Here is a 14,388-nt window from a genome sequence, read left to right as displayed (position 1 = left end):
GCATCTCTGGACAAAAATAAATAATCAAATTGCTGCGGTAAGTGGTTACCCACAGGCGCTTGACAGCTCGAACTACCTGTCAGTTCTACCATACTGGGGCCAGCCGTGTCTGCCTCTCAGTGTCCGTCTGAGAGCCCAGATGCGCTTGTCTTGTCAATAATAACCCCATCATTCTACAGCCCTCCCTCTCTGTCCTTCATCCCTTCAGCTGTAACCCTTTTCAGCCAGACTGCTTGAGCAGCTGAATATAATTCTTTACGGCAACCTGGTGGAGAATGTTGACAAACAATATGAAGAAATAATTTGGTTCTGCTTTCAAGCCTCAGGCCGTGTCATGTGGCTAAAAGGCAGATTTTGAAAACACTAATATCCACGTTTAATGTGGCATTCCTGTTCTACTACACATAGATCAACGAGGGTATTTTTTGTCCTTCAAGTCGTCAATCAGATCTAAACTTACATTAAATGACTGACCATGCTGCACTTCAGTCTATCTTACTTCCCTTGCATCAGTAAAGAAGCCCTTCGAGTCTGCATGGCTTTAACTGAAGAGAAAATTAGGAATTTTTCTCACCCTTGCTCCCTTTTCGCCATTCGCCCCCGGGAATCCATTGAAGCCATTGGAGCCCTGCAAGAAGAGGAAATGAGTGAGGTTAAAGGTTTACAGCAAGAGGTGTCCTTACACAGAAACACTGTTTATAATTCTTGAGATGAAGACAATGTTTTTAAGTTTCCTTGTCACTTTCCGAAACTTTCTGACACACAAGTGTTAATAATTATAACACAGGCTGGAGGCTGGAGGGAGCAAAATAGGAAGAAAAAAGGGGATTGGGAGCAAATAAAGACAAAGGAAGGGGAAACAGCAGATCCCCTTTGATACCCATCAGCAATTTAGTTATGGGGCTTTTGCTGGCTGGGCTGTCTGATAGAAGAAATGGTGCCAGTCAAACAAATACCAGAAGGGCAATCACTGTTGGATGAATAACAGGAGTACCAAGCAGCTAAACAATTCAACTTCACTTTTAGGTTTCAACCAATTTAAGTTAAATCTTACTTTGTTTCAGCTGTGCGCCAAGGTCAGGGTGTTTCTGAGTTTCTCTGGTGCATCTTTAGCGCGCATTACTCCTCACATACATATATATATGAAGCATAATACTGTGCAATATAGGCAAGGGCACAACAACAAGGTGGCGTGGGCTGAATTGCAGAAGAGAGGCCCCGGCGCTGTGGAGACAGCAGCAAAGGGGGAGATCTGTGCAGCCTAATTTGTTTTTCACAGAGGTGCAGTTATGGTAAACTGAAAGGCGAGCTGATGCTGGACAAGCCTGACTTGCGCCACAGAGATAAGACAGTCCACTGAAGCTATTGCAAATGGCATCCAGAATTAACGGTGTGGGAAAGCTGTTAACAGAGAGTGATGGGGTGCAGCGGCCAAAAACACAGCCAGCACGGGGACCTGTGCACAGGCTGATCACAGGGGGATAAAGGCTGCTAACGGGCCAAGACTCTGACCTTGAGTCTGGCTTCATGGAGACAAGTGACATTTTAGAACACTGATGATGTTTTGCAATGGAAACTTTTCTTGGTTCTATGTCAAATGGAAAGCAGCACCTGGTCTCTTTAATTCCATGATTTCACTAAAAAAAACTGCAAGTAGAAAAGGATTATTAAGTTCCTGTCAAATATAAAGAAACAGCATCAAAGCAAAGAACACTTTGCTATAGCGGCTGAGTGGGTGTCACCATTTTTAAATTCTGGATATCTCCTCTCTTTTAGAAGAAGACTCTTCAAATACAGGCTAAAAGAAAGAAAACTGTGGCACTTTTTGCACCATGCCAAACTCAGCATGCCTTTATTGTCTCTCCAAAAAAACTGTTTCTGAAAGCACAGTCAAAAAAGAAGATTTGATCTCGGACTCGAGTGGGAACCTTTGTGGATTGTGCTTTTGCAATGAATACAAACTGTCCATTGCAAAAGCAATGAATGAAAGATTCAAATTATGGAAAAGTCTATTAAAAGTTGAAATTAAATTAAAATGTAACCTTATGTAACTCTTATCTTGTTGCATTTGTTTGCTCCTCCCCCACTTTGTCTCATTTGTTCCAGACTCTTAATGGTTCATGGGCTGCACTCAGCTCAGTTTCCGCTGACATTAACAAGACACTTGCCTATCTGGACATTGTGAGAGTATCTGACCCGTCATATCAGTGCCAAGGTGTCAGTGCTGACAGCAGCCAAGAGGAAGCAGCTGCAGCAGCAGCAGCAGCAGCACATCTTGATAGTGGAGCTGAGGCTCCGCGGCGGTCAGTGCACAGACTGCCAGCCTGTTAGATAATGCCTGGAGTCTAAGGAGGGAGGACAGATGATGACTACAGCAGGTGACTGTGCCAGTTATGCCTCCTGTAAAGGTAAGAGGGTACAGTAGGTGTCTGCTTGGGTTTGCGTTTGGTGGGTGTAAGGGTTTAGAGTCAGCAGAGAAGCGGACTTTAGAAACGGGTGAATGTTGATTAGCCGCTGAGAGAGTCAATACAGAAACGCATTTATATTCTGTCTGTACGCTCATGCAGTACAGATGTGGATTATTGTATCTGCACAGGAAGACAGGAGAACACCCACCCACACACACAAAAAGTACACAGATTTAAACATTTGACACCGAAGAGCAATGCAGCGAGTAAACAATGAAGACTCCGAACCCCTCCAGCTGGCCTTGATCTCTGACCTCCCAGTGGAATGAGGGGAGGCTTCCATAGCAAGAGTTTTCCCTGCATTTATCAAGCATGTTATTGACTTGTCATCACACACCTTGGGGCCTTGTCTTCCAGGGTATCCAGGCAATCCAGGGACTCCAAGTTTTCCCTGAAAATAAGCAAAAAAAACAAAAAACAAAACAAAGACAGTGAATTCCCGCTGTGCCACCGCAGACTGCAGTAAAGTTCACAGAAGCATTGCAAGGAGTAATAAAGTTATAAGCATAAAGTTTTACTTGTGGTGTGGGAAATTTTTTAATACCATGTTTATGAATGTGACGTCATCCATGCAGAGGCTTTCTCGGCTTGACACCTAAATGTGTTGGTCCAGTTTGGACATTTCAGAGGGTGTACGGTCATTAGGAATTACATGGGATCTGATGTAACCGTCCCCTGTGCTTTTACACATACGTCAAGTCATGTTATTTTTTACAGGGATTTATGTAATAACTCAATTCTTTAGATAATCTGGTTCTGTACTCTAGGTCTGGTAAAAAGCGCAGAAGCAAAAGTAGCATTATAGCTGATTATATTATCTTGTCTGAAAAATTCAAAATGTATACAAAATACTAATTAAAACCTAATTAAGATTTATTCCTGTGTTGTCTTTAATCAGAATATCTACCGATCAAAATGATTTCTTTGTTTTATGTGCTGTCATGTAGCAAAAGATCCATACCCATCTACTACAGGAAAACGGTACATTAAAGCACAATTAACAAACTATTTTTTCCTCATCAGAGGTACCAGACTATACTTTATATACTGCAGCAAGATTCTCTATGACAGGAACAAAGCTCCATAGAGAAATGTTCGCCAAGACAGGCCAATTAAAATGGGACTGCTGGAGAGTTGAAGGGAGGCTGGATAAAGTCTGTACTTCAGGACAGCTGCGCAACTTCTCTCTTGACATTTCAGACTGCTGTCTTTTCAGTTCGTTGAGAACGACTTTTCATGTGCAGTGTCTACACTGACATTTTTTTTTATACATGACTTCTTCACAGATTTCGATCCTTTTACCTTCTCCCCAGCTAACCCCATGGGACCAGCTTCTCCGTTGGGTCCGGACTTGCCTTTGGGACCCTCAGGACCGTCCTCTCCTCGAAGCCCTAGTAGGCCAACTTCTCCCTGAATGCAAAGAAACCAAAAGTAAAAAATGTGTTTTTCCTTTCTTACCTTGCAACAACAAAGGTCTCTGCAGAGATGTTGATGTACCTTGTCACCCTTGATGCCCATGTCACCTTTAAAGCCTGGAAACCCATCTTCTCCCTGAGGACATGAAAGTGTTTTGCTTAGTTTGAAAGTGACATTTAGTTTAATCTATGATTGTTAAACGGACAAATGAGTGATCATTTGAAGGACAAACTCATTATGACAGCTGTCTATTGAAAAAAAAGTTACATGTTCACGGGTATGAAAGATGAATACTGACATCTAGTGGCTATCTAAATGCAGAAATCACCTATCCTATCCACATTTAAAGTTTGCTTTTTTGTCTCTGTATTGCTCTGCTGACACCTGGTGGTATAAAATGAGAATGCAGGAACAAGCCGAGTGCTCATGAATAATACTCAGATGCCAATTTTCTGATATATTGCCACACAGTCAATAAATAACGGCAGAGTTATTAGCTTTGGAATGTACTTGGATTTTATGTACAAAGCAGAGGCCCTGTTAACAACGTGCTCAGCATTTTAAGGGAATCTTCAACAGCTTCAATTTCCTGACAAAAGAGTGGGAAAACTACACAGAGCTTGCAGCAGCAGGCTAAATCCAACCAATGCAATCTGAGAAAACAATGGCAACAGATCAATCTTCAGTGAAACTGCCCTGCAAAAACAGCCTCGTTCTAGTTTAATGTTCCACACTCCATTACGGCTCAGTGGCATGAGGACTTAACTGCCAGTCTGATAGGCCTTTAAGAGTTTTTCCACTTGCTGCATTCAAAGGAAGCCTCATTTACAAAGGAATTACAACTTTGATGGGTCCATTTTTAGAGGAATGACATCTGTCAACAATGTTGAGATTAACAAAAAAAGAAAAGGGAAAAAAAGGAACAAGGAAAGGTGATTACCTTTTCTCCTTTGTCACCTTTAAGACCTCTGATTCCCTCAGCACCCTGCAGAGTGGAAATTATGGAGTCAGGAAGAAAGTCAGGAAAAAAAAGAATGGTACCGTACAACTAAGATAGTGCACTTACTTTCACACCACGAGGTCCAGGGTAGCCAATGGATCCCATAGGACCAGGATGACCCTAACAAAAGAGAAACACTCATCAGGGACATCAATCCATCATCTATTAACCCGCTTCTTCCTGCAGTGCAGGGTCACGTGGGGCTGGAGCCTCTCCCAGCTAACTACAGGTGAGAGGCAGGGTACACCCTGGATGGGTCACCAGTCCATCGCAGGGCATCATCAGGGACATGTTGGGCTTAATCAAAAAAAAAAAAAACTTCTAAAAAACTCTTCTAGCTTCTAATGCAAGGTAGCTGGGATCAAATAGAATACAATAAAAAGCCACAAATGAGCAGCCTTATAACTGTTTTTCCATATGTGATAGTACTTGGTCGCATCCTGTAGTGTATTTCAATGTAATGACTGTAACAGGACTGAGAATATGAGACCAGAAAAAAGGATCAGTGAACTCAGATTTAAACTTTTACAGATATGTACTAAAGCCATTATTCCACAGTTTAACCTCTGACAAGCTAAGCAGTGGTGAAAAAAATAATGGTGATATTTCAGTAATTTTATTTATGTATCTTTGTAGGAACCATTCCTAAAAGCAAGACTATTTATTGTGTTGGAACACTTCCTTACTCCACAAGACTACAAATACAATACATGATTTGCAACAGCAAAGGTCAGTGTATTTTGAGGTATGATAAAATCTCATACTTCTGGCACGTAAAATAAATAAATGAAAAATATAATTATCTGAAATGTACTGTGCCACTTTGAGAGTACCAGTAATTAGACACTGTAAGGTAGAAGGTAACAAGATTCTTACAGCTGCTCCTTTCTCGCCTGGGGGACCCTCTTTCCCGGGGTGACCCTATAAAAGCAGCAAGAGAAATCCAACGGTGGTTCATGTTGTCAATGGGGATTTGAGAGAAATAATGAAAAAGACATCACGTGTGATACTTACAGGAGGGCCGTCAGCGCCACCAAGGCCAGGCAGACCTTGTTTCCCTTGAGGTCCCTACAAAGAGATAGCAATAAAGGCAGATAAACAGATAGGTCTGTATTTCAGCCAGGCAAAGAAAGTGCTTATAAAGCACGCTGTGTGTGTTTCTGCTTTCAGAGGAGCAAGCCTATAGCTCAGCAGCAAAGTCTGCAGAAATACTTATGAGGTCTTGACTGAAATGTTCACTTATTGGGGCTGTGGGGGAGAACTGATGAGGTGACCGAGTTCTCTCCGTACTTACTTTTTCACCAGGAGGGCCGATTGGACCTTGAGGACCAATAAGACCCTGAAAGACAATGCAGACAGATCTGTTACACATGAGCAATGAAGTACATTAAGGGTTAAAGAACACCTGTTGTATAATTTTGAGGAAGGCGATGACTATTTTTACGACATGTTATGTATGTAATTTTTATAATTTATGCACCTTCTTCCTGCATTTGCTTATTCAGATGTGTTTTATTTAAAGCTCCTTCTACTTTTTGACAATTCAGCCCAGGAAGAATTAAAAAAAAGGTAATAACACTTTAAATAAGTGAGCTTTGTTAGTTTTAGGGACAGCCAATGCTTTCGCTGGACGACATCAATCTGCCTCTGGCCATGTACAACTTACAAAAAAGTTATTTATTCAACCTGTATAGCATAATAGCAGGTTGCTGCTAATACTTTCCAGGGGAATGACGCCACCCTGCACAGGCTGTGAGCGTCTGACTGAAACTCACCTGGCACTGGTCATTTAGCTCTGGCTAAAATATTGGGAGTACTGTTTTCTGTTAAAGATGACTCAAAAGTGGAATCTTTTTCACTGTGCCACCAAGAATGTAATCATGCTATCAAATTAATACAATATGTTGAACCTCAGCAGGTCACGAAGGATATTCTTTGCTATTCATAGTGGCAAATTAGCAACAGCAATAAGAATATAAAGTGAAGACGAAAGGAAGGACAGCAAAAGAAAATGATGTCTACAGACCTTTGATTAAGAGAACAGGAGTGCTCATTTGATTTCATACTACTCCCTCTTGCGCAGTAGATATGGCAAAGAGGCTGAAGCATGAAAAGGACAGACAGGCAGGGAGCAATAACAGGAGGAGATCAAGAGAAAGGTGACGGTGGGAGACACAATTAGAGAAACAGAGAGATCAGACAGGGTTTGAATAAAGAGACAGACATGGAGACTTACATGTGGACCAGGCAAACCCTGTTGCCCAGGAGGTCCTGCCTCTCCTTGTGGACCCTGTATGTAACAAAGAAAAACAGAGATATTAACAATTTCAGATTCATTTAGATTATTACAGTTAAACACTGAAAGACGAGCAAACTCAAGACGGGTTGTTTGGAGATTTAATGTGTCACAAACCAAACACATCCCAAAAACAACAGACAAGAGCCTTGTAAAGAAGTCTTTTCCGGTCCGGCTGTTACAACAAACACACAATAAGTGCTTAATTCAGAGAGCTTTAGATTCCTTACAGTAAACTGTTTTTTTTCTATTAGAGAACATCTTGAAATCAGCCGTATGTTTGGATTTATAAACCCTTGAAGAAGCTCCATTACAGTAGATGTACTTTAAGTTTTTTTTAGAATATGTTGATCAATAGCAACATTCACAAAATTAACAAGAAACACTTTTTCTATTGTTCTATGCCCTTTCTACAGCTGCTTGTTTTTCTGGTTCAGTGACTGGTTCAGACAACATGTGGGCTTGTCAAGCTGTTTGAACAAACGATCTGCTAACCTCATTCAGATTTCCTGCTGAGACCCTCCAGGAAGATAAAATCAGGATGGACACACACGGTCACACACACACACACAGACTGACATCGTTTCATCTTTTACTAAAAGCTAGATGCCTCCATCAGTCAGCCGGCTTTACACTATCTGTGAAAAACTGTGATAAGAGACTTCCTGCTACCACCTTTTATTGACAAATAAGCCCATTTTTTTGTTAAGTTACACAGAGGTTAAAGGTGCTGACCTGCCCAGCAGTGACAAACAGATGACTTAGGTGGTCCTGACAATCTGATTTTCTACTTTCCTTTAAAATAAACGAAACATAAATCTTTCTCACCATGTTGCCTTTGGGACCAGATTGCCCATCAAGTCCAGGAAGACCCTAGAGAGATCAGAATTTGACAGTGTAAGTTGTTGAGAAGCATGAACCACATGTGGGTCATCATAATCTAGGATTAATCCTATAGAAGGGATACTTACAGGCTGTCCTACAGGACCCGGAGACCCTCTGGGGCCGAGCAAACCTCTAGGACCCTGAATACACAATGCAAACATAAAGTTAAAAAAATGATGAGAAATGTACTGATATAGTCTTAGAGATGAAGTAAAAATGATGTGCAGTAATTGCTCAATTATCTTCTTGAATGTGTAAAAGAGTGACCTCATGTGGTAACATATTGCAACTGCAGGTACAGAGTGAGCATTAAAGTTTTTTAGGGTATCAAAATTCTGAGCTATGTCCTTAAAATAAGTGCATTGTTCTTTCAATGAAAATGTGATGAAATGCTGTGTAACTGTGTCTTCAGTGACTGATTCTCATACATGGTCCATTAAAACAGCAACGAGCAGAACATACTGTAGCTGCGTCTCATGGGTAATGGCAGAACAACAAATCTTCTACTTTCTAATCTGTTATGCAGAACCACTCAGTGTTGGCAAATTGGATATTACAAAGGCAATGGTGCTTACAGATAGGAATGTCGTTACAGTTGCAGAGAAGTGAGGACTGCCAAAAAAGAGGAAGGAATGACTTTTTAACAGTCTCACTGTGTTATCAGATGACAGTGAATGAACTTACGCTTTCTCCAGCCACACCTCTCTGTCCGACCTGGCCGTCTTCACCCTTTGGTTTACAAAGCAAAACACTGTTTTATTAAAGAATGCAAAGTGATTGTAGAAAAAAAGGACAAGGCAGGATAGATGAGGTGCTTCTTACTCTGGGGCCATCCTCTCCTGGAGATCCTGGAGAACCTGTAGGGCCTTGTTCTCCCTGAAGAGAAAAGATCACAGAAGAGGGATATCAACAAAGACTGGGTGTGTCAGCTGAGAGAGAGAAATCCTAACGTTGAAGCTAGTATGATGTGGGTCAAAGATTTAGAAAATGCACACAGATGATGCTGTAAAAATGGCAATGAAGCTGCCTTTAATCTACAGTAAGCACGGTCACCACAACTGGCATGGACCTATATGGTTTCCAACGTTTGTGGGGCCCTATAAGGACTGGCCTACCTCTGGTGGCCCTGTAATTACTCAGCATAGGATAAGGCATGAAAGCCTGTCTAGAAATACCCCCTCTGTGATCTCTGTCCTCTCTCTATGTAAGGCCAAATTCCACACAAATGTCAGCACTCCTCACTCGCCTCTAGGCCTGGTTAAAGGCAGCCCGAGTGGTTCTGGAGTTGGTCCCAGCTCTCATAACTGGGTCTAACACCCTAATGAGTTACACTGCCTTAGAATACACATCTGTCGACAGTACAGCGTACATGAGATGGATGGAAGGCGGCCTCCGAACTAGCAATCAGCCTGGACACCGCTATAAGAACAGGGTACAGAGCAGCAGCTCTGGGTCAAAGGTTTGGGTCTTAGAACTTATTTTTGGAGAGTCATAAAAGTCTTCAATGATGCTTGACCTTTAACCTTCTAAAAAGCCCACATTTTAGTACTTACTCTGTGTCCCTTCTCTCCAGGAAGACCAGGAAGGCCGTCAAAACCTCGGTCACCCTGGGAAAAAAAAGCAGCGGTTACAAATGGTAAGCTTAATCTGTAAATACAGGACACACTGAATCCCAGGCAACTTTTCAAATGTGGCCTGCGGACTTGGAAAATCTGGTGTGTGCACTTTACCTTGCCCCCTGCCTCTCCTGGCAGCCCTCGTGCACCGTCGGCTCCGTTGCGACCCTGGAGGACAAGCAATAATCATGTCAGCTTACATGGAAATCACATCAGAAAGAAAATATTCAATTATCTTGGATGGTTGTGGGGAATAAACACAGGGAAGATCCTATTATTTTTTTAAACAAGTTTATAGCTAAATAAACACAACTTTATGAATTTAAACAACACAGAGACAAATCATTGGGTGCAGCTGACTTATTTGAAAAAGGGCCACGCTTAAGGCTAAACAGACTTTTTTTGTTTGAGCATCGATCTGTGTGCTCTTGTTATCCTGAAATATTAGAAATTTGGAAATTTAAAGTCATGAGAAATATTGTGTTAGTCTGGAAAGAATGGATCAATAAATGTAATAAAAAACCTCTGAGCTGTGCAGTCAGTTTAAAAGTAAAGTACTCCTACCCTCTTTCCTGGCTTTCCTGGAGGACCAGTTGAACCCTGAAGACCTCTGGGTCCCTGTGAAGAAGACAGACATCACTCATGTTTATGTAAAAAGATATTAAAAAAAAAAGAAGAAAGTGACAATGAAAATAGACTTTTCAGGATCTTCTTACCTGTGGCCCAGAATCACCACTGTCACCTTTAAGTCCAGGAGCACCAGGGCGTCCCTGTTTAACGTAACATAAACACACACTGGTTTAATGAGACGTCAAAAATAGTATCCTCAATAGTAAACACACAAAAATGTAAAAACACGTGCATGAAATCTTCTCAAGAATTAAAAGGATCAAACAAGAGACAAGGCTTTAGCTAAGAAACTATAATGCCGCAAGCATATGAGTTATTCTATCATATATTGATGGAATAAAATCGAATCTGCTGGACATGACTGAGACCAGCTTTAAGTGCTTGATACTGAAGAAGAAGAAGTACTGATACGCTGTTGGTGTGTTTGTGTGTAAACAGGTGTGCTCACCACAGGACCAGATCTTCCTGTCATGCCCGCTGGCCCTGGAGCACCTCTCATTGTTAGCTGTGGATCACACAGGAACAGTCGAGACACAAAAAAAAAAATCAAGTTGTTAGCTCTTGATCAGGTGATGCTGATGATTTAAAAAATAAACATAAGATAAGATAAAATGCTCAAAATGTTAGTAGTTGTGCAAAATGAATGTGGTATGCATGATGAAAGTCTCTGTAAAACATCTGAATGTTAGTGATATTGAAATGGACCCTGCATTCGTTCAAATAACTGCTCACAACACCATGAGAGGCCTGCAAATAATAATAAAAAATGCTAATAAAAAAGTCTCTGTTAAACATGGAAGCTAACAGTGTGCAAACTTTACTTTGTTCTTGTTCACGGTTTACCACTCTGGTCATTGCTCTTGCTGATGGTTGACCACAGTGTGGTACTGCCAGAATAGTTGTCTGGAATTTATTTGCAGTGTGATTACTCAATGACAAAAAATTCAAAGGAAAGAATTTTATGCCCTGCAGTGATTTACAGTAAGACTGAATCATACATGCACTGTGTTTATTTTTAGCAGATATATGGAAAACTAATACAGAAGCACTATTTATATCTGCAACTCACTTCTGCTTCCTTGTGCCAAACCTTTGGCATAAAAGACAAATATATAAAGAGTGACAAGTGCTTTCTAAACACCAGCTCTGGCTGCTCTCCAGCTCCACAGAGTCTTGTGAATGTGTGAATATTCAGTGTTTGTGCAACACTTAATGATCTCCATGTGTTCAACTATAGATCACACCTTGTTGAAAGCCCCCAAAATTCAACCTGTTTTTCAAGAGGGCCATAGTTGTCAGGACCCCCGAGTGGGTGTGAACATCTGTTGTGGCTTTATATACTTATACTTAACTCGACACAGGTCCATATTTTAGAATTTAGACAATTTATAGGAAGAGTGGGACTCGTGAAGGGCCTTTCATTATTTACTAGGTCACTTGAAGCGCATCTTTTGTAAAGACTTTTTTTGTAGAGACACAAAAAATGATAGTAAAGTGTAGAGATGATACTCACCCTGGCCTGAGATAGGATGGCCTGAGCCTGAGCTTCCTGAGCTGTAACCACAGGCCCCTTGTGTGCCTCACCACCTGCACGGAACTGTCAGAAAAAGAAACACAATTGAAAACAAATTGACTTGTTTTTACAGAGAGAGACATATAATAGTCTTCCATTGTGTGTGTGTGTGTGTGTGTCTATATGTTATAGATACAGATATGGATGTGCTCAGGAACACATACACACAAATATGTGTCACCAGGCCTTTCAAAGTGTCAGTCACTGGTTCCACTTCATTGCACTGGCACTGACATTTACGAGGTAAATGATTTGCAACCCAAAGAAAATAAGGTTGCAATCCTGTGGCCTGCTGATGATGCAATGAGGTAAACTTGACTAAATGATGTCAATTCACGGGCTAGTGCCTGGGATGAACAGTATGTGGGAGGAAAATGTGCAGTGGTGCATGTGGAAAGCAGCAGGACTTACTGGAAGCATCAGAATGGTACCCGGAGGCCCAGGAACACCGTCGGAACCAGGAATACCAGGACGGCCCGGGGGACCCTGAAGAATCATAGGAGGGGGAGAGTTGTTTCTACTGTGAGTACAAAGAAATCGTGTCTCAGCATGAAGATATAGCGCAACTGGAGCCAACGTCCAGCATAAATAAACTCTATTATTGTCATTCAGAGAAACATTGTTAAATTAATGCCAGTGCATAAGAATAATTAATTAGATGTGGTTAATAGGTCATGTGATAACATTGTTAAGAGGACTGTGCAGATTTAAAGTAACAATGCAGAGACTAAATACAGACTAAAACTAATCCATTCAGAGCAAAGCTTTGTTTATCAAAAACAATAATTTCAGATGGAATGTGTTTATGCAACAGTCTGTATTGTTGTTATTTACAGAACAGACAAAATGACTAAGCCTACTAAGAAGACTAAATCAGGGAATTTATTTGCAAAGATTTTCATGAAGCTGGCATTGGGCTGCTGCCTGCAGGAGAGCGCTGACTTCAGACCAAAACTCATGCTTCTCAGAGGCTGCAATGCACATCAAATTCAAAACTACTAGCAAAATAGTCGTTTCTGTGTAACTATTAGCATATAAAGTCATGTTCGCACTGAGCTCACAATATTGGTAAGGTAGGGAGGTATTAGTGAATAGCATTCAAATTAGGACGTTTGTACAGCTTCGAGATTCAGCACAGATTCAGAACAGATTGTGTGAAAACACTTTTTGTATATATGGTGTAATTACATGGGAATATCAGGCTTCTCGCACTAATTGTTTTTTAAATTGAGTGTCTGTGGGATCATGTAGCATGATTATCATCTCAGGCATCCCGAAGTGAACACTAATAAACAAGCACATTAATGTGGTGTGGTGACAGGACGCTTTCAAGCTTTGTCTGAGAACAACCCAGTCTAAAAGCTTGAAAAGGTTAGTTTTACTAAAGCAGTCAAAAGGCATCTTTAGCACCTGATATAAAATTGGGAGGAACACACTAAAAGTAACTCATTCTTTTCAATGTCTGTACTAAATTTCTTGGCATTCTATCTAAATGCTGTTGATATATTTCGGACACACTCCCAAAATGACTGCATAAAAGTTGCTCATACTGAGTAATGACAGTATAAGCGGACAGTTAAATTACAATGTTAGATGCTAGTTTTATTCAATAAAAACAAAAAACTTATCATAAAATCAGTCTGAGTAGTACCCACTGCTTCCAGTGAAACCAGAATCTGCTTAGCAGTCTTGTCATGTGCAGCAATCTCTGACTGGCTCAAATTGATACCATGTGTTCCCATCTGCCTTTTCCCAGTGATGGAGAACAGTCTCCATCCACTGCTGTTACAATGTGCGTAGCGGCATCTAGTGTTAATGACGGCTGGGAAAGTGGCGTCTGAGTGGAAAGGGGAGGGAGGCGGCGATCATGAGAGAAATGAGCCGATCAAACGTTGAGCGCAGGCGGATACTGCACAACAGAAAACCACAGGACTAAAAAAAAAAAAAAAAAAAAAACGAGTCACTTTTAATCCCCCTGTCAATCCTCAGCAAGACTGTTTCTCATGGGAGGAAGTGAAGGGAGGGGGCGAGACAGTTGGACCAACAAAATATTTTTTGATCATTTTGACCTAGTGGAACAATAGGCCTTTTGTACTGGTGAGGACTTTTGGTCATACTGGAGGAGGAATTTCTGTGTTCGGTTTAAATGGTTAACCTCCAGCGAGTAGATGTGCTAAAAAGGTGATGAAATCAGAGGGGGCTGCAGGGCAATCACCACATACTGGAAACAACACATGCTGAGATCCAACTTTCTGGAAGTGGGGGGCTGGTTGGGAGGGGAGGACAGGCTCCTCTCTGTGTCATCCAATCATTCAAAACAAACCGGTGGAATCCCATGGAGCTGAAGGTAAAAAAAAAAAAAAAAAAAGGTTCTGGGCAATTTAGGTTTCTATAGAAAACTCTCTGAACTTGTCACCGTTCCCACAGCTTTCCAACGCAGCTGTTTTTCAGAACTTTTCTTTGTTGCTATATTGACAGTTTATGGGCATCTTGTTTCCTTGCAC

The 14,388-nt window shown here is 41.2% G+C and overlaps 1 protein-coding gene across 1 annotated transcript in view; it reads right to left on the bottom strand.

The window, feature by feature from the left end:
• Positions 1–14,388, bottom strand: part of LOC114449446 (collagen alpha-1(XI) chain-like) — a 70,638-nt gene that overhangs the window by 29,408 nt on the left and 26,842 nt on the right. The window contains exons 12-32 of the mRNA XM_028427134.1: positions 12,296–12,370; positions 11,825–11,908; positions 10,760–10,816; positions 10,398–10,451; positions 10,246–10,299; positions 9,796–9,849; positions 9,619–9,672; positions 8,888–8,941; positions 8,750–8,794; positions 8,152–8,205; positions 8,009–8,053; positions 7,121–7,174; positions 6,179–6,223; positions 5,899–5,952; positions 5,761–5,805; positions 4,951–5,004; positions 4,825–4,869; positions 3,966–4,019; positions 3,771–3,878; positions 2,806–2,859; positions 575–628 (exon numbers count right to left, since the gene is read on the bottom strand). Of these exons, the coding sequence (XP_028282935.1) occupies positions 575–628; positions 2,806–2,859; positions 3,771–3,878; positions 3,966–4,019; positions 4,825–4,869; positions 4,951–5,004; positions 5,761–5,805; positions 5,899–5,952; positions 6,179–6,223; positions 7,121–7,174; positions 8,009–8,053; positions 8,152–8,205; positions 8,750–8,794; positions 8,888–8,941; positions 9,619–9,672; positions 9,796–9,849; positions 10,246–10,299; positions 10,398–10,451; positions 10,760–10,816; positions 11,825–11,908; positions 12,296–12,370 (1,197 nt within the window). The remainder of the gene's footprint in view (positions 1–574; positions 629–2,805; positions 2,860–3,770; positions 3,879–3,965; positions 4,020–4,824; positions 4,870–4,950; positions 5,005–5,760; positions 5,806–5,898; positions 5,953–6,178; positions 6,224–7,120; positions 7,175–8,008; positions 8,054–8,151; positions 8,206–8,749; positions 8,795–8,887; positions 8,942–9,618; positions 9,673–9,795; positions 9,850–10,245; positions 10,300–10,397; positions 10,452–10,759; positions 10,817–11,824; positions 11,909–12,295; positions 12,371–14,388) is intronic.

This window comes from Parambassis ranga, chromosome 17 (assembly GCF_900634625.1).
Source record: "Parambassis ranga chromosome 17, fParRan2.1, whole genome shotgun sequence".
In the NCBI taxonomy this organism is placed as follows: domain Eukaryota; kingdom Metazoa; phylum Chordata; class Actinopteri; family Ambassidae; genus Parambassis; species Parambassis ranga.
The sequence above is the reverse complement of the archived record's forward strand: the minus strand, read 5'-3'. Positions and strand labels throughout refer to the sequence as shown.